Genomic DNA, 20164 nt, shown 5'->3' with positions numbered 1-20164 from the left:
CTTCAATTACTGCCGAGTAGGCTTTACACAGAGTCAAGGCTTCTCACAGCACCACACCAGCAAGAGGGCTTGGAGTACACAAGAAGTTTGGAGGGGACACAGCTGGGACAGCTGACTCCAACTGACCAAAGGGATATTCCATGCCACAGGATTTCATGCTCAGCAATAAAATCTGGGAGAAGAAAGAAGCAAAGGATGTTCAGAGTGATTGCATTTGTCTTCCCAAGTAACTGTTATGTGTGATAGAGCCCTGCTGTCTTGGAGGTGGCTGAACACCTGCCCGCCAGTGGGGCATGGCGAATGAATTCATTGCTTTGCTTGCACGTGTAGCTTTTGCTTTACCTATTGAGCCGTCTTTATCTGTTTTCCAACTTCTACTCTCCTGATTCTCTCCCCAGTCCTGATGGGGGTGGAGTGAGCAAGCAGCTGTGGGGGGCTTAGATGCTGGCTGCCTTTAAACCATGACACCCTTCATCTCCTCTCTGTCTATCCATCAAAGGGTAGTGCTCCAGGACTGCAGTAGATTCATGTTCAACCCCAAACAATTCATAATTCTGTTGCTTTATTACTTGTTATCCAAAAGCAATTATTTTGTCTCGTGTAACCAAACCAGTAGCTCATGCTTGTCTACTGTCTTCAATCACATAGCTTTCTAAAGAAAAAAACTGTCACACAGTGGAACAGTTTAACCATTTTATTTATCTAAAGACTTAAGAAAATAAAGGAAAGCATCTCATAACAACTCACGACCACCTAAACCCAAATCTTTTGATGGGAAGACATTGTAAAGCCATGTTGCAGATATATGTTATTCAGAGAATGCATGATTAAGTTGAATTCACACCCTACCTTCTCTACATATTACAAGTAATTCTAAGAATCTGAGGGGTTTGCCTCATTTGACTCCCCACTAGAGTCATTGGAACACTGAGTCCAATGGGAAGCAAATCAGTTACTACAGAGTTTCTAGAATGATATGGTGAATTTGGTGTAATAAAACCTGGTTGGATAGGAATGCATTCTTCTGAAGCTGGAGAGAGATGTGGTATTAATCTTCATTAAATCCCAGAAAATGTTGGGGGTTGAGGAGGTTGAAGTAGCTCAGTTAATGGAGTTATTCAAAATGTCAATAATCTGCACTGCTGTAATGTTCTCCATCAATATGGTAACCAGCAGCCACAACAGAAAACACAACTTTGAATGTGACATGTTGTAAGGAGAATGCCAAACCTCACTCCTAGCTAGACTGAATAAATGACAGCCAAAGAAAAATTGTTCAATGGGACATTTCTTTGCATAGAAGTCTAACACTTCAGAGGAAACACAAATCCTGAGGAATTTACAAAAGAAGTGCAAAATTTCTTCTGACCAGCTGGGGTTTTGATTTGCTCTTGAAAGACTGGCACATCAAACACTTTACACTAGAAAACAGGTGTACTAAAACTGAGGTTTCTAACATCTAACTAACCCTATGTTTCCCCTATAAGCTCTTTACCTAAGAAAACTGAAAGAAATTAGGCTGTGTACGGATTACTGAAAGCTCAAAGAATCGCAGCCCCTGTTGCATAACCTGTACCTACAGCAAACGTCACTAGACATTCTGGGGTGAGGGAACTATTGCTTCACATTCTGATTTTGCCTATCAAAGAGGCAGATCCAACAAAAGCATGGAGGAGATAAAAGGTAACAATTCTTCACTCTCTTTTAAAACTAAATCATTATGGGTCATCAGACGAAACTAGAAGTGGCAAAGTCAAAGGAAACAAATGTAGGTCTTTATTCATCGACTGCACAGTTAAACCTCAGAAGTTTCTTACCCGAATTTGCTGTGACACTAGAAGGCTGCTATTGGCCAGTGCTGGAGACAGGATACTGAGCTAGATATACCCTAGTTTGTATCCTCAATCTCATAAATCAGAATGGGATGAAAATTTAAGAATTTGTATCTGGTGTGTGTTCATGGAATCATGTTTATCTACTGGTTTTATAATTTTTTATTATTATTCTTTGAAACGAAAGATAATACTTCAAGATTTTTGTCAAAACATTTTCCTTGTCCTTTTAAAGAACTTTTTAGTTGTAATGCTGCCTATATTAAATTACTTCTTATTGTAGTACATAGTATCATATTACATTATATTAAGAGGTGCCTTCCAGTCACCTGATATAGTACTTCAAAGAATGGGAGTTTTCTTATTTTTTCTGAGGAGCTCCAAGCTCCTCCCAAACTCCAGGAGATACGTCATCTGAATCTGGAATATATTTCTCAATTTATCTATGTGTCAGGATTTTCTCTTATGTAATTTCAATTCATGAGAGCATCTTATCTTTTTAAATTTAAAAGAGTAGGTTCAAATTCAATAACTATACAATTTGTTTTTTTTCTCTATGGTAATTTAACAGACGCAATATCTTTAAATATGTCAGTTGAAAAACAGTTGTGGAAATAAACTTACTTGTTTTCATTTATGTTTTTCAAAAACTGCCTTTCTGCTTTCATTTTATGCAGCACTATTTTTCCTTTTCCATAGGTTCTTTTTAAGAACTACAATGCATACCTTTAAACTGACATTTGATCACTTTTTTCCCTCATGTTTTTGCTTCCTTCTTTAGGGGTGGAAAGCAGATGTATGGCTTCTGCAACTACCAAGATGTACTCATGGTCTCTGTGCTGAGTTAAAAGTTTTAATTTCCTCATTTCTAGCTTTCAGATCATCTTGATTAGCTTCTCCTTTCTAAAGTCCCCTTCTCCAACATTTACAGTCAATTTTCAAAATAATGAGGATTCACATGTGAGTATTCTGAAAAGGATTTTGAGCTTAATTACACTGCAACCAGTATTACTCAGAGGTTTAATGATACCATTATGTAGAACAGCCCTCTGTGTTTCTGCCAATAAATTTGAAAATCATTTCAAATTATTGTGAGGATTAGGATCTAAAAGTCAATTCTTTGTATTAACTAAAATTCCATCTCTGCTAACTTACGTATTAAAGCAGATCAGAAATTGAAATAAACTCCAATTTCTGTTTTAATAGATAGTGGAGCTATTCTTTTCCTCATCCAAACCTGAGTAATGTAACAAATATTTTCATTGTTTGTCTTACATAGCTATGTATCTTTTTAACAATTAAACTTTTGACAGTGCTGCCTGGAATACTAGTTGTAACTACTGTAACTGAAGAAAAGACAAACAAATGCATTTTTAGCAAAGAAATGAATAGTAACTGAAACAGGACTTAGGTTTAATCAAAGATGTAACCCTAGAATCAGTACTACATCTTCACTTACATGCTCTCTTTCAAGAAATGATCCATTTCCTGACAGAGTTGTACCACTTCTGTTAAGAGAATTATTGGGCTTAGATGCTTAGCATAACTTCTCCTTTCATGGTAAGACATAAGCGGATTTAGGCAGACGAAACTCTTGGCCAGAACAATTTCATACAAAAATGCTTTAAACAGCAAATTTACCTACCCAGTCTACTTTCCTGACAGTTACCAAGCACAAAATATTCAACTGCAGATTAAAAAAAAAAAAAACAACAACAACAAACAACCAAACACAGAGAACATATGTAAACTAGAAACCAGAACTAATACTGTACTAAAACCTCACACAAAAGCTGTTTCATGTCATGACTGTCTTTCAAAGGGAGTTCTTCCTTAAATTCATTTTGTGCTATCCAAAATTTGATCCTCTTTTTCCCCGGCTAGGCAAACGTTCTTTGTGGAGTGATTAAGGGGAACATTTTGTATCATTGGGCTTTGCAACATTTGTACTTTGAAACTAACACCTATTTCTGTAACAATTCAATGACCATAAGGAAGCGCCAGACACCTCCAACTTTAAGCCCCATGGAAACTACATTTTTCATAAGCCGCTCCCCTTCAGAAAGAAAGTAAATCAAGTACCTCAATACTGTAAAGCAGTTACATCCTGGAAGTAAGCAGCTACAGCACTCATTTTCTTCTCTCTCTCTTTTCCACTCAAAGTCTTTACACAGAGCACTTCAATTTCACCTCAGCCCTCAAACCAGCTTGGCACACCACTTCTTTTAGAGCTAGAAAGAAAATGTTGTGACACTTTTTTCTTAATTGAAGTTCAATAATATCATTCCATGTGGATAATTCCCACAACATTTTTTCCTCCCTCTCTTCACAATTAGGAATGGCAAGTAAATACACATATTTTTGAACAGTTGTGCTGTGGGGTAGAGCAGGGACATCTATCTTTAGAACTCTGTTATTCCATGTTCCAAAACTTGCAGCACACACTCAGCCCAAACACTGAACTGTTGGTTGATTGACCTGTCAGGTTGCTCTTATTATATACATGAATAAGAAAATGCTACTTAAAAATAAAAATACATTTACACTATGAAAGTGGCTCTGCATCACCCCATAGTATTAAATCCTTTTTTACATAAAATATTTTTCCTTTTCATTGGAGAGGTAATTTATTGAAGGTACATCATACAAACAGTATTTTCTTTTAGTGTCATAGCACACACATAAATGAATATTTAAAATGCAAATAATGTTTTCAGTCAGCTAAATTGCACTCAGAGCTGTGCTTCCAGAACAGTTTACATAACAAGAGTGGTTTTACTTCTACAAACTATAAACGAATATTTTACAGACCATTCTGTACTCCCTGTGGGTCTGTAGCCCATCACTGCTGTATTTTCACATGCCTGCTTTGGCTGCAGGCTCAAGCCAAATTTCCTCCCTCATCTGACTCTGTGACCATGTGTGTTAGTGATTTAAATGGGACAAAGGCAGAATTTGAGCGCTGGCACATGACTATCCATAATTCTGACTGCTGGCACGCTTTCCGGAATGGTTGGGCCTCTGACTAGTACTCTCCCAGGCAATGCCTTTGTAAAAGTTGGGGGCTAGCATAACTCAGTAACACACTGCAATCCATATAAATCTAGCAGGCAATATGGAAAAGGACACCCTGTTTTGAAGGGGAAAGAATTTAGCTGTCTACATATAAGCGATGCCATGCTATGTCATGTCACTTGCACTGACAGCTAAAGAACAAGTCCTAATCTTCTTTATTTTCTGGTACAGATGTAGCTTGTATGTTTCCACCTACCTGTAAATCCTACCTACTCTTAAGGCTGACAAAACTGTATCCTTTTACAACCATCCACAAAGCCACGTGATAACTGCTTCAAAGACAAAGGTGACAGAGGTAATGAAACTAGCCTAGACCATTCCACTGAAGGTAGGTCCACTCTTAAATCAAGCAATCAAATTTAATTCTCCATTGCTCCCAAAAGTTCAGTTTAAATGAAAGCTTGAGCATAGTCCTGTACTAATGGACTACTGACAGGTGGTTTAGTATTTGAGTGCAAGTATAGCTCTTTTGCCTGTCAAAAGGTGGGATCCTTTCCAAGCATTCAGTAGGGTTGGTTTGCTCTTTTCTGCATATGTCACCCACTGCACAAGCCATTTTAACACTGGAGAGATGACCATGTTGCCCAGTTACTCTTTCCAAGACGCAAGAAAATCAGTGGGTTCCTCAGTGTTAACAATGAACTTCTAGTTCATGCAACTGTACTTTCCACACCCAGTCACAATTTAAACTGAAATATACAGGGTAGCCATCATCTTGCTATATGCATAGTCAGCAGTTACCACAATGGATCACTAACCTTGGTTTGATGTTTTAGGGTTATAGCTGTTTTAGCTGAGATTTAAGCGAAGAGGTTTCAGCCTAAGACAAATAAGCATATAAAGTCTGTCAAGCTATGAACATCTGGAACCAAAACAATTAGCAAGGACTGTGAAATCACTGCCAGCTCCACTCACACTGAGTGCTAGTAAGGAACATAGTGGAGTCAAATTTCAGTTTCTCTCTGCTGAAGCTGCCAGGGACAATTAGTCCAAAGTGCAGGCTAGTAAGAGTCACTGGATGAAATACAGTACCAGTCTCTCTAAAATGTAACATCTGGGACACAGAATAATAAAAAAAGTTGTAAAGTAAAACTGCTGCTTCCCACTATGTGTACAAAGGAGCCGTTAGTTACAAATATTTAACAATGAACTTTATCACTTTAATATTTTCATTATTTTCCCTTTTGTATTTTAATATTATGCTGATGTAACATTAATCTCTGTAATAGGCTTCTAAAATCAAGGGACAAAAGCTAGGCAATCAATTATTTTTCAGTTTGAAAACATCTCTAATCAGACTTTCTGTATTTAGTCTTGACATAACACTGTCAGAAAGGCTTGGATGAACACTTCCAGTGAAATTATGCGTGTACTGTATGCTACGGGGAGATACTTCAACAGAACACTTGCACTACTTAATGGAAAACATCTTCAAAAGTTTTACTGAGAGTAGTCTGAAACCCCTGGAAAGTATTTTTACTTCGTGTGTGAAGAAGATCAATCCCCAAAACACCCTAAACCCAATTCTATAATAGAAAGCTCTTACCAACTTTAAATAGTTCAAGCCAATCTCTCTACAGGAAACTACTGAAATTTGTGTATATATGTACATGTTACACGTGTGTACAAACACACACACAAATATATAATGCTGTAATGTGAGTAAAAGATTAACAGAAGACATTTTATTTAATGTTTGATGTACAAGAATCAGTGCATGAATGTAGCTGCTGTATGTGACATGGCATTGTGAATTAGCACCCTGCTATACAGTATCATAAGATAGGAAGAAACAGCATTCAAAAGCAACAAATCAGAAATTACTGTAAAGTAAGAGATGGCGAGAAGTGACTTGTGTGATGTCTTAAGGAAATGTGGACTGCTTTAGACGTGGCAGATTGTTTCCAAAACATAGGAGTCTGAGAGGCTTAACTGAGATGATTCAAATCACATCTTCCTTAAAAACGAAATCAAAACACGCTGTGAGGATAGTGTGTCCCACGCAGCTAATGGGACCAAAGGTAAACGTCCTAAGCAGTGCAACTTGAGTCGGGTATAAGGGCACAGTTGCCCAGAGCCTTCTCCCACTCCCGCCCCACAACACACCAAAGCAGGAACACCCCAAACTAGCACGTCCTGCGCCAATAACCAACCAAGCGCCTCTCTGCTTCGTGACCCTTCAGCGATCATAAAGATTAGTTTACCTTCCAGAAAATTCAGACCCTCCACCCTCCCAAGGCGACGGCCCCACTCACCACCCCGAGGCCAGGCCGCGGATGCCGCCTGCTCCCCACCCCGAGCCGCCGGGCCTCCCGGCCCCTGCGAAGGCCGCAGGCCGCGCCAGAGGCGACGCGTCTCGCCTCTCCCCCCAGCCCCCTCTGCGTGGCTCAGTTCGAGGCCTGCGCTCACCCTCCGTCCCGGGCCCTGCCGCCCACAACCCCGTTCTTGTGTGGCCCTGGAGCCTGCGACAGCTGAACGCTAACAGCACACCCGCGGCGCTGTCCCCCGCTGCCGAGCTCTGGCCTAAAGACGGACCTACCAACGTGCCACATTCACAGCGGCAGCTCTGCAGCTGCCCCAGCCCAGGGAGGCGGCCGAGCCGAGCCGCGCCGAGCCGCACGGACAGGCCACGGCTGTGGGCCTGCACACACCTCCTGCGCCGTGCGGGTAGGCGGAGGCTCAGCGGGAACACGGAACGCACACTCCCCAACCCCTTTAGCTGTGCCTCACTCCTCCTTGCCCCGTCGCATCCCTCTGCGAGGGACTACCCTGCTCCCTCACCCAGCCACCGTCGCGTCCTCTCGCGTCAAACTACAGCTCCGCTCAGCCGCCCCCTGCTATCACTGCGAAGGGGGACACCCACAACCGCTTCCTATCCCCATATGACGGGGCCAACCCCTAACCCGACACCGCCGCTCCCTCAGGGTGATTGCCAGTAGCAATGCTCAATCAGCGCCTTCCCTTTTCTCCAGGCAACCCACGCGGGGGCGGGGTGGTTGAGGCGGGCGGGAATGTTTACAAACAAGGCGAGGGAGTAGAGGAATTGGGAGGGGGAACCGGGGGGTTGGAGCCAGCGGTTAGCGCAGCCGTTGAGCCAATGGGGAGCGCGCGGCTCGGCGGAAGGGCGGGGGAGGTACGTGCAACGTCTCTCTGCCCAACAGCCGCTGGGGTTCGCGGGCGCTCGCTCGCCCAATGAGGGCTCGGCATGGTGAGGGAGGGGGTGCGAGAGCCCGAGTAGGAGCTGCTCCTCCCGGCACCCCCTCCTCCCGCCTCGCGCAGCCTATCCCGGCTGGGCCGCGCCGGGCTCGGCCGGGTGCCGAGCGGCTCCGCTCTCGCCTGTTGGGCGGGGAGGGCGGCCGGAGCAAGGGGGAGGGGAGCCGCAAGGACATGGGCTGGCTCTGAGGGCCGGGGAAGGGAAGCCGACGTGCGTGTGCCTCCCTGTATTTTAACAACTGTTTGTTGCGGGTGGTGGGGGTTTTATTTTTTTCCCCTTCAAGGCGGAGGGGAGAACCGTCGCCCCCCGCCCCAGCGCGCCTGCATGGCCCCTCTACCCCAGAGCGCCCCCGGAAAATAAAGCCCGCCTCGGGCCAGGTGACATACCCCCGCCTCCGCGGTCACACACACACACACGCACACGCACACAGCGGCACGGGCGCGGGAGCGCCCGCCTGCGAGACCATGGAGGGACCCTCGGGCCCGGCGGAGGAGGGGGAGCTGCCTCTCCTCACCGTGAAGCACGAGCTGAGGAACGGTGAGCGGGGCGGGCCAGGGCGGCTGCGGGAGGTCATGGCGGGGGAGGGGGATGCGCCCAGGGGAGCGCTCCCGCCTGAGGGGAGGGCTGCGGAGGGTGCCGGGGGGGGTCCGGCCGCCGGGACTTGGGTAAGAAGTGCTGAGGTAGGAGGTTCAAGATAGTTGATCGGCACCAGTGGGGAAATCTCGGTGAGGAAAAAACCCAGAGGATGAGCTGAAAGACATGGGCAGGGGTGTGTGAGATGCGGGCAGGGGGTCTCTTATTTTTGATAAAAGTATTTCAGTTGGACTTGTAAGTGTTTGGATCCCCTGTACCACTTCCCGGGTGGTATTTAATGCTTTTGAAGGAGATGAGTGTTACCAAGTCCTTGCTTTTTTACCTCCCCCTCTCCATTTTTATTTATTTTTATTTTTAATTTGTGTGTTTGACTTTTATGGCTATGTCGGCGGGGGGGGGGGGGGGGGGGGGGGGGGGGGGGGCTGTTTGTTACAGCCCTAAATGATGTCGTTGTCTGTGACAGCTTTTCTCTGACCTCGGTGAAATGCCGGAATTGTAGGGAGGGGAATGTGCCATCATGTAACCGCAAAGTTAGCTGGCTTTTCAGCCTATTAATCTTCTTGTAGCCCAGTCGTTACTTGAAGACCCTCTGGAGAGGTAGTTCAACACATGAAATACATATGACGTTTCAAGATAACAGCAGAAATACTCTGTTGTAGGTTGGTGTGTTGGGGAAGATCTTTATATATTTTTAATAGGTGCTCTGTGCTTCTTAGAAGTTTCCAGGCAACTTGAATACTGCGCTAAATCTAGATTTTACTTTCAGTTTAGAAATGCATGTAAAATATAATCAGGATGTATGTTCTCTGTATTTGTTAACAACGGAGATACTATTAACTCATGCCCTTTGTTCCTTTTCTCTAATCTTTTTTCTCCATGATGAAGTAAAAGTAAATACTGTTCGTGATGCTGTTCATTTTAAAAGTCTGAGAGAGCCGCCCCCCGGATTAATGTAGTTGACATTGGCTCATGGGCCGATGGGGAACTCAAGTGCTGGGTCTGGGTCTCTTGGATCGCGTTGAGCCTGCTGTCCTCTTGTCACTCGGGGCTCGGCGGAGGTGCCCCAGCGGAACATAGCTATCACTGCAGCTTAAATAGAAGGGAAAAAAAAAAAAAAGGCCGTCTTTCTGATAGCTACGCAGAAACCAAAGGGACTGTAGTTTCCTTCTTTCAAGAAGCAGCAAAAGACTCGTGGAAAACATACTTTTCTCGTTGGGTGCTGCTAAATTTTAGTTTGCAGCATTAAAAAAGGGGAAGGGGAAAGGAAACGGAACGCATTTATTCAGTATGTTTACCTAGCTGTGTCTAGATTTCTTTTTATAAAAGTTAGGACAGCATATATCCCCGGGGGATTGTTATTTAAAGATAGTTTGAGGAATACACACACTCACACACAACTAGACAAAGAACTGTCTAATCTAACGTAATAAGCATTTTTCATTTTGATCCTGGTCTTAAGTATTGACAGAAAGTATTGACACATTTCAGAATTCTCAGTCTTCCTCGTGTCTTTTCAAGCTTCTAAATTCAACCAAATAGGATTAAGTTGCTTTTCCCCTCCTGTTTCTCTTCTCCTTATTAAATATTTAAAAAACTGCTTTCTGAAAAATGCTTTCTAGCAATGGCTTGTCTATTTCTGGAGCATTAGGGTGGAGGAGGGAGCTGCTCTGTCATGTACTCCTGGGAGACTCCTACTCGTGAAGATGTCAATAGTGTCATTGCTATGCAAGACGTATCAAGATACCGTTTCAGAACTTGTCTCCACACAATACACAGAGATACAATAGTTTAGGGAGAAAAATTGCAGTCAGCTTCTGCTGATACAGAAATATATAAATAATCTATAGGATACTTTAGATATTTTTCTTAGGGTTTTTTTTTGTACTGGATCTGACTGGGTGAGTGCTTACCTGCTAGCTGGGGTCAACCCACCACAGTGTTATTGTGCAGCACTCTTGCTTTATTTTGGAAAGAAAGGTGAGGGGACATGCAAGAGCCAGATGATCTTAGTTTTTCTTAAATGCTGAGGTTGTATACCATGAATATCCTTTCAATGTGTGATTTGTCTAGGTTCTGGTGTTCCTCTCCTCTCTGTGTTCTTTCATGGTGCTAGCTCTGTGACTAATTGCCTGATTTAGAATTACATATTGAAAGTAGCTGTCAGTTGACAGATGAAAAAGAGGTCAGTCTCCACAGTGCTTTGAAAGAATGTACTATTGTGGTAGAAAATAGTGGCTTCTTTGAGAAGAGTGTCTCATTTTCATAGTGTGAAAGTTGTTGCTTGAACCTCTTGATAACAAGCTCAAGGGTACAAAAAATTATATATTCAAATCATTTAATAATTTGCAATTACTTGGGTCTTGGAATTGCTCTAAAAATACTAAATAAGTCAGACACAGGCACTGATTACCGTCAAGTAGATGAACATACTATAAAACGTGAATTTAAGATGAAATAAGTGTTTTCAAGAATGAAACAGATGATTGTTGTTACCTTCACGCAAGTATTGCGGCATACGAAAATGCACAGTTAGAGCATATGCAGTGCAGTGCTATTTCTACACAGCTCAGAGCTGATTGTCATACCATGGTTTGACTTCTTTTAAACTTTGAAATTACAGTGCTGGCTTTGATATGTAGGGTAAATCTTTATTTTGCCCCTATATCTCATATTCTTTGGGCCCTGAAAGTCCTGTGTTGCATGACCAGAAAGCAATTAATGAAAAAACATCATTTCATAGGCATGAAGATTGGGCCTGTGATAGGGAGGGAGCTGTGATGCATAATACTGGAGTGTCTCTGTGAGTTGCCATGTGATTTTCTGTATTATAGATACTGGGCACTGCTCTGACTGTGTGTGTATACATATATATATTTTATTTTCCTGATGCAAAGAATAAGAATGCTCCCCTGCTGCTGGGGAAGCTGTAATGTATGTGAAGCATGTGCTTCAATGGTTGTTCCTTCAGTTGATTATTTTGCAGATTAGACACAGCAGTGATTTCCAGGACACATTTCAGTTAAGAATGATTTTCTCCTAATATATATATATATATATAGCAACTTCCCCCTGTTCCCCCTTCTCCTGTCACACAAACCATTTCTTCCTCAGCAGAAACCTTGTAATTCAGCCACTTTAGAAGAGTCACCATCTTTTCTCACTTCGGGAGGGAAATGACTTTTTTGGGAAAGTGGAATCATCTTCTGTTTTCAAGAAGCAGAAGAAAAAAATATCCCAAAGATCAAATTGTAGGAAGTGGTGTCTGTCTCTGCTTCTCACTGAAGCTCTCCAGTGAAAATACTAAGAAAAAGAAATTTTCTGCAGCATCTATTTCCGGAACCTTGTAAAGGAAGAAGTTTTATTTTTTGAAGGCTAACCTTAGAGTTTGTATAACTTCTTTTTGGAGACCTAAGAAGTTTTGTATTATTTACGGTGAAAAAAGTATGTCATTGCCTCTTCACATTTTCTGTTTACTGGTGATGACGTGGAATGGAACAATGGTAACTATAAAGCCTATTAGAGTTTTTGTGCGATAGGGAGGGATATGGGCAGAGAAGGAAAAAACTGCGATGCAGGCAGGTAAGACGGTTAAGAATGAGATTTTGTACCACCTTCTCTTGACTTCTGTCCTACTTCTTGCTTTGGGGGAAAAGAAATAAAATGAGGATTGAAGGATCCTTAATCTAAAGAGGATGTCACTCGTCTCAGGTATGCGCACTACCTGCTTTGCCCAGTGAGAGGCAGAGAGAAGCAGAACTGTGATCTTGAAGGGAATTTTTGAGACATTCCATGAATGAATGGGTGGTAGGCTGTATGTATATATATGTATATATACATATACATGCAGAAAGGCATGTACAGCCCAGAAATCAACATAACAATGGGCTGCAAGGCTTCAGAGGCAGAAGAATTTGAAACGTCCACTTTAGTCAAATAGTTGAACGTGTAATTCAGTATGAAAACATAAAAGGCTTCAGACCATAAATACATAGAGTATTTGAAGGGTTTAATATTGCAAATTTTTATTTTCTCCTTCTTGAATGAGAACTTAAACTAGAGTAGATTTATTTGTAAATTGTAAGTTTGTGTTATATCGTAAGGCATTGTGAAAATTCCTATGGCTAAAAAACATGATGAATCATGCATTAAATAGAGTAGTCAGCCTTCACTATGGAGCTATATCCGGCACCTCTACAGTACTCTATTTTTTATTTTTAAAAGGAAATGTTCTTATGAAAGTTTAAAGATTTTTAAAGACTTTTAAAATAATACTTTGTGTGAGACTTATTTTTAAAATTTGACTGTATTCTGGATATTTTTTAGAGATCAGGAGATATTAATAGTTGACTATATTAAAAACTTGGACTGCTTTTACTTTTCTCTTTTCAGCACTAAAATACATGTGCTCCCATTCTTGTGGGAAGTATGAAAAGTGTTTTAAGAGACTAAGTTTATGAATCATCCTTATTATGACTTAAATCTCTAGTTTTTACTCTTTACAGAATCAATTCTTAAAAATGTTTTGTACTGTAAGAATTTATTGTTAGTATCTTCTGGTAACTTTGATTATGATACCCTTTGGTTATCAAGAAGAGTGACTGTTGATCTATTGTGGGGGTTTTCGTTGTTTGTTTTTTTTTTTCAGGCTTTGGAGTCTAACAAACCTGCTAATATAATTTGTAAAAGGGCCTGGTACCATTGCTTATTTTGCTGTCATTGCTTCAGTGATATAAAATGTCTAATGTAAATGAGGACTAGTAGTCACAGTTGCTGTTGTCATCCTGTTGTTTAGCTTTGTCCAATGTATTCTAAATGTGATGGTTTAAAAGCTCATGCTGGATTCCACAAAAGTTAGGAGGCTCATGTGCCACTTTAATACACTTCAGGATTTTATTCAGGAGGCAATTCAGAGAACACTTGCCAGAATTCTTTAAACATAAGAGGAAGACTGGTTATCTGAGGTGTGATTTGCAGCTATATTCTTCATATAAATATTTGCTGGATCCCTTTATTGCTTGTCATCATCTGATATCTTATGGTAAACATTCTTCCTTGTGGATGTGCTCTTCCCCCCTCCCTTCCCCCCATTGTACAATCCTAATGATGTGGTGCAAGCTCTGCTTCTGAGTCATTCTATAGATAGGCAAATGACCTGATTTACAGAGGACTCCTATTACACATGGTCACTTTATTTATTTATTGTTTTTTGTATTTTGTTTTGTGATCTATTGTGACTGTTTGCCCATTTTTAGTTGATGTCAAAATATTTCATGCTGGCTTAGACAGACAAAGCTTTACCTGAGAGAGGGTAATTCTGAAGATAATTCTTAAGTTTCCCAGTTAATGTCTACATAGACTAATATGTAAATACCTTCCATCAACATTTAAATTGTCAGTTGCTCTTGTTTTGCTAATAATCTACCTTCTGTTATTTTTAACACTGTTTCCAAAGTGTCTGTGACTGAATAAAGTGTATTTTTGAAGTGTTGTACTATTTCTCATGATAGGGAAGACCGAAGTTGATTTGAATATTTTTTTTTAGCTATAATTTCTTGTTTGAAAAACTGTGCACAATTGTTAGGTATCTATTACTTTGATCTGACTGATTTAACTCTGTTCAGCATTAGATTATCTGTACCAGCTTTATTCATTACTATCTTGCCCAATTACATTTTGGGCTTTTTGACAATGACGTAATGTATAGTGTTACTGCACATTAAGCTTCTAGCTAACCATGGAGGTGCTTCTAGGTTGAATCTTCTTTAACTCATAGTGATGCATCTCACAGTAATGATAAACCTTATAGTAAAATTGCCTCTGTAATAGCAAAAGGGCCACTGCCAGTGAATGCAAACGAATCTTAACATGAAGCATTTTCCAGTTCAGACTATTGTACGTCTGGATTGCTAATCTCTGATGTCTGCAGTTTTATCTTTATTTCAGCTTCTGATGTGTAAATGATAAATTTGATAGGATAGTTTTCTGCAGCTTCCATCTGTTTACATAATGGTAATGATAGTTTCCTGTCATGTTCCCGTCAGCATTTAGTGCTTCCAAATTTCTACATAATGTATTCCACTTAGCTGATACTTCAGAGGTCTTTGTCATCTTTGGCTGTGTAAAGTTTTGGCTTCCGGGCCTTTTAGAATGGGATCAGCAGCTTTGTGAGATCTTGAATATTTTATCAATTCATATGGTTGTTCTCTTAAGCATCTAATATTATAGAGAATGAACAGTTGTCACCCCAGTTATTTAGTTGTGATCCTAGGGTTCAGAGTAACATGAATTACATTTTCTCTTCTTTGGTGCGAGTTCAGAACTGTGTGCATGTTTTATTTTTTCTCCAAATTCTTCATTTGACATAAGAAAAATGCAGGTAGTCCTTGAGATTATATGCTTTGTAAATTTCCTTTTTAAGTTTGTAAAATAGATCCCTGACCTGATTAAACGGTACTCTTGTTCAGTGACATGACAATTACTAGTTTGTGATGTACTGTCAGATTTCAGGGACTGGAATGTTTTTCAATTCCCTTCACTAACAGTTCTCAATTGCTGTAACCAGTTACAGTCAAAGCATAACTTTATATATAGCAGAAAATTAGTATAACATCTTAGATGCATTTTCTTCAGTGTCTAGCAACAGTTGTGTGGTTTCTGTTAGAGGGTGGCTTTGTGTTTGTGTCGCTTTGTTGTCATCACGCTGCACCCCTCCCAAAAGGAATGTGCCAGTTTTGCTTAATTTCAAGGAAAAACACCTACTCCTCACTCTGAGTAAGGAATAAGCTCAAGTTTGTGTTCATATGACTTTGAAAACAGCATCTATATTTTGTTGAAGTAACTTAAAATAGATATGTTAAGTGAGTGGAGATGGGCCACTCTCTGAAGTAATGGGTTAGAATGAAGTTGATGTTGGTACCAGGCACTGGACACCTAGTAGTTTGAAATACTACAGAATGTCTGCTGTCCTGTTTTCCTTCTAACTTTCTCTGTTCTCCTTTAAGTTATCCGAGGTTCATTGTTCTGCTCAGTAAGACAGCAGAGCTGGTTTGATGTTGCAGAGAATAGTAGTCAAGTCACAGCTTTCAGGCAGAGCTTGTCTTTGAAGGTTGCGTAATCTAGTTCAATAGAGGAAGCTCTAGTTGTTCTTGTCTGCTTCAAAAACCTGTATGCAATGAAGTCCAGAAACAGAGGACACAGCACATCTTAATTTGAAAAAAGCCACTGTTGAAATACTGTTTCTTAATATCATAAAACTACAACTGAAAGCAAACAGAGTAATTGCACAGTATCGGCTTCCACAGTTCTTGGTTCACAGCTGGCCATCTCAAAGTTCAGATACAGTGCAGGCGACAGTCACATCTCTTATGTCATCTGGAGATCCTCCATCAAGCAGAAATACTTCGTTCTGGTTCCCAGAGTTAAGCAGGCTGTCCTGCTTCCAGGGGGGCTGAGAACGGCAACACTTATCTTCATGCATTGGTGTCTCTGCATGTGAAGGTTTGCAATGGGAATATTCCTAGGTATTTGCTTCCTCTTTTGCCTTTCATCTGTAGTGAAATAGTTCCACCATTTCCTCTTTGTTTTTATGGATGCTGTGATGTTTTGGCCGTCCCCTTCAGTCTTTGGTTTTGGGTTGATCAGTTGTGTGTCACTGTTGCCCTCACCTGCATATTCTCCATACTGTGTTGGTCCAGTGCTGATTGCTATGAATTAGAGTAGAACACGAGTAAGTAGAAACTTTTTCTAATTGTGCATCTCTGCTGTTAGCATGTTTCCTAGAGGGTCCCATTACCTTACTGTTTGTTTAGGTTTTTTTTCCATGATGTACCACCATCCTTTATACTGCTGTGTCACTTATAGCTTCAGATTGTTTGTGGAATAACGCTTGTCCTGTTGACTTGGACAGTACTTTCCTCCTGTCCAAGCTTAGTTCCCTTCATTGGTACTCTTCAGCCTATGTATCAACAGACTTAGAAAAAAAAGGGGCATGAAGAAGTACTTTTTCTGTTTCCAAAATTACTTTCCTTGTGCTCAGTTCTTTATTTAAGACCTTTCCCAAAGCTGCTGTTTTCTGAGTGGCATCTTTGTGTACACTGAAATGTTGTTATACTATTTGCTAGAAATATTGCTGGCTACATGACAGAGTATAGATCCTGTTGCACTCTTGACAGATAGGTTGCCTTCATGCAGGTTGCACAGACAATTTTTGATCAGGTTCTGATCACAGTTCTTTCACTCGTCTGTCAGCACAATCTTTTAAAGCTTCTCTAACTTGGAACAATTGTCTTAGAATTGCAGAAATCATTTCTTGTGAAAGGTCCTCTGGCAATGGTCATTTGGGTTTTGGGGAGTGACTGGTGAAAAAACTGATCTTTGGGTTTTATGCTTCTGAAAGCTAGTTGAAGGAAATGTTGGCGTGACAACGGTAATTCTGGAGAAACTGCATCTCATCTCGGCTACAATGTCAGAAAGTGCTGCATCTGGTTTCAGTAGATGAAGACAACTACTTTAGCAGTGTTATTGGAAAGCGCATGGCACAGGCACAAGGTCTGAAGCTTGCGTTTCTCAGGGCATACTTCAGAGATGGACTGAATGCAGAACTCAGGCTGTGGAGCAAGCCATTGCCAGTCATGGCAAGTTGGGAGAAGCACTTTCAAGGAATTGTTAATCTCTTCTTGTAGCTTTGAATTTTATTTTTTTTTTTTTTGACCCTACTTCTTGCTTTATAAGGAGTAATTCTGACAGTTTATAAAATGTCCTATCATACCTCTGTGCATTATGCAGCACTTTTTAGCTGTCGGATCTGTGTGACGGATTTTTTTCCTCAGTATAATGCGAAAAAGAATGAAGTGGGGCGTATTTTATAGTGCTTATATGCTGATTTGTGATATAGTTTCTCCTTTTACTATGAAAATAATGTTACAATAACCTTGAAGACTTCTTTTTTATTATTTTTTTTAACGATAAGGTAGTTAAACATCCTAAATGGAAGTGAAAATAGCATTAACTGGATAGTGCAGAATTATAGTTCACATTGAAACAAGTACATATAATTCAAACTAGGTATCACTCAGCCTTTTACTGTGTAACCTCAAAAAAATGAGAAAGGTTTTACTAATGTTATTGAATGCAGAATACAAGTTAAATTGGGTTTGTGGCACAGTTTAGATTAATGGATTAGGTTTAGGACTTGGTATCTCTTTAGGATTGTAGCCAGCGCTATAAATCTTCAGCATGTGAAGACACAGTGTTTCTCTGTATTCCACTCCCTCGATCTTCCTATTCAGTGCCAAGAATATGGCAGGATTAAATGACTGTTTTGCTTTTTAGAAGGGTGTTCAGTTGAAAAGCCTTCTGCTGACAGCACTTAAAGGATGTGAGATGGTAACACCTTTCTGTAGTACTCTGTAATAGAAGATGGAAATTGGTGATTTCTCAGTGAAAGATTTCTTCCCACTCTGAGTTCAGCACTTACTCAGCTAATATCCAGAGAAGTTCTATGTCCTGAGTCTTTTCAGTGGCATCCACTGCTTCATTAAAATTGTGGACACTCTAGTCTGGTCTCTTTAGGTAGCCTCTGACTCATGCTGTCCTTGGCAGGAAAGACACAGTTTTGAAACTGTATACATCCAGTACCATTCTCAGTACTTGTTAAGAAGAGTAATATGTAATATTAAGTTGCTTCAAGACAGGCTGCTTTCTGACTCTGACAGGACATACTGTAATTATATAGACACTTAGTCTAGATTTGTCTTACCTGCTATTAATCCTTTCTTGGCACATGAGTACATCTTCCTTACTGCTGACTTCAGCGAGGACTGTGATGTAGCACTAGCAACAGTAATTGTTCTGTTTGCAGTGAAAATAGTACAGCAAGCTTTAGTTCAACTTGTATGCTGCATGTTGCCTCATTGAATGGTTAATGATTCTGGTACTGTCTTGTCTAGTACAAATGGAACTGATCACAAAAAATCATTGTCCTGTACTTCTGTTTGTACAAGAAAATATCCTGGAAGCTCTCTTAGACTTTTTAATCTCCCAGAAAGTTGAAATGGTCTCTCTGCGCTTATACCAAGTTTGATTAATGCCTTTTAAAGATGAATGGCAACAATTGAAAATAATATTTTAGATGAGATTTCATCAGTGCCTTACATGAGAGCACTAATGTTTGCCTCTCCTAATTAGATGCATTTTGTGTATGTGTGCAGATTCCTAGGATTGTTGGAATAAGCTACCAATTTGTTTTTTCATTTCTTTAGTGTTTTGATTTTTTTTTTTTTTTTTTATACTTCTATCTCCTTTGCAGAGAGATGTCTTTCTGAAGCTTTAAGTTTCTGTTTGTTTGAGTTGTTGAGTTACTGCAGTTCTGTGAATGGAGACCGACTATACATTTTGGTAATTCAGAAAGCACACTGTCTTCATAAAGTTTCTTAGAAATGTCAAATCACACGAGAATTTCTGTAGAACGGAGTAAGCTAATTTCAGCATCTCCTGTCAAAGAGCTTTCCTTTTTTGGTTAAGACATCATTGTATTTTAAATCTGTGGTGCTGCTACTGAAAGCTTTTTCGCATTAAGACTGTTTTTTTTCTCCCTTCTCTTCCCCCCCCCCCCCCCCCCGCCTTTAGACATACAGTGTAGCTTGGAGTTGCTCTTTGTGAGGCATTCCCATGCCTGCTTATGCAGCTTCTGCTGCTTGATGCTGAAGCTTTAATTATGCTAGAAAAACTGCTTATGCAGCTGCTCAATAAAGTGGATCAGGGAGCTGATCTTGGTTAAGAATAATCAAACCTTCCTGCTTTTAACCTGGGTCATTTCAATGAGCAGCTTTGCTGAATGGCCTGCAGTCATATTGATGCAAATGAGGATAATATTATGATAGGAATGAAAGGAAAAAAAACAAGGACTGCTTAAGGCTTTCTTTTAGCAGCTTATAAAAGGAAAAAAAAAAAGCCAACAACCAAACCTAACCAAAAAATAACAAACCTACTCCCCCCCCCGAATTCCTTTTAAAAAGAGGGCTCTTAACTTCCCTGCTTGTAAAAGTGTCTATTAGATTAAAAAAAAACAACAAACCAAAACAAAAACAACAACTTAGTCTCTGTGCTGTAGATTTGTATAAACATAGAACCTCCTCCTCCTAAACTCCCCAACAAATGGAACAACTTTGTAGCAGGTTAGATTTTAGCAAATGTCTTTGTAATGTAGACTCAGGATCTTTCCTACTCAATGTTAAATGCATAAACAGTTATTGGAGCTCTACTTGTATCATCTCAAGCACCATATAATTCTGTAACATGGGAGTATTCAGGGTGCTAGGCCTAAGGGGTGACCAGATTGTTGTCTATAACTATGTGATTAGAGATTACAGACAAGGTGAAACTGGAGTCTTCAGAGGTGTCTAGTGTTGGGACAGTGTCTACAAGCTAGATGGGCTTCAGTGATTATTCT

General features: G+C 40.5%; 2 protein-coding genes across 5 annotated transcripts in view; one reads left to right on the top strand and one right to left on the bottom strand.

The window, feature by feature from the left end:
* Positions 1–20164, bottom strand: part of DGLUCY (D-glutamate cyclase) — a 184154-nt gene that overhangs the window by 44356 nt on the left and 119634 nt on the right. Inside the window, exon 1 of one of the 2 annotated variants that reach the window (XM_057413383.1) lies at positions 3915–4161. The exons of the other annotated variant lie outside the window; for it this stretch is intronic. The gene's annotated coding sequence lies outside the window, so the exon portion shown is untranslated. Of the gene's footprint in view, positions 1–3914; positions 4162–20164 lie in introns of those variants that run through there. 2 annotated transcript variants of the gene reach the window in all.
* RPS6KA5 (ribosomal protein S6 kinase A5) overlaps positions 8099–20164 on the top strand; it is an 85802-nt gene continuing 73736 nt past the window's right edge. Inside the window, exons 1-2 of one of the 3 annotated variants that reach the window (XM_057413379.1) lie at positions 8099–8115; positions 8405–8658. In XM_057413379.1, the coding sequence (XP_057269362.1) occupies positions 8586–8658 (73 nt within the window). In that variant the 5' untranslated portion in view covers positions 8099–8115; positions 8405–8585. Of the gene's footprint in view, positions 8116–8404; positions 8659–19012; positions 19111–20164 lie in introns of those variants that run through there. The other 2 variants (XM_057413376.1, XM_057413377.1) reach the window with 2 other exon arrangements.

Source organism: Pezoporus wallicus, unplaced genomic scaffold (genome assembly GCF_028554395.1).
Source record: "Pezoporus wallicus isolate ANWC-B61680 ecotype Strahan unplaced genomic scaffold, APGP_CSIRO_Pwel_v1 contig_3017, whole genome shotgun sequence".
NCBI classification, from domain to species: Eukaryota; Metazoa; Chordata; class Aves; order Psittaciformes; family Psittacidae; genus Pezoporus; species Pezoporus wallicus.
The sequence above is the reverse complement of the archived record's forward strand: the minus strand, read 5'-3'. Positions and strand labels throughout refer to the sequence as shown.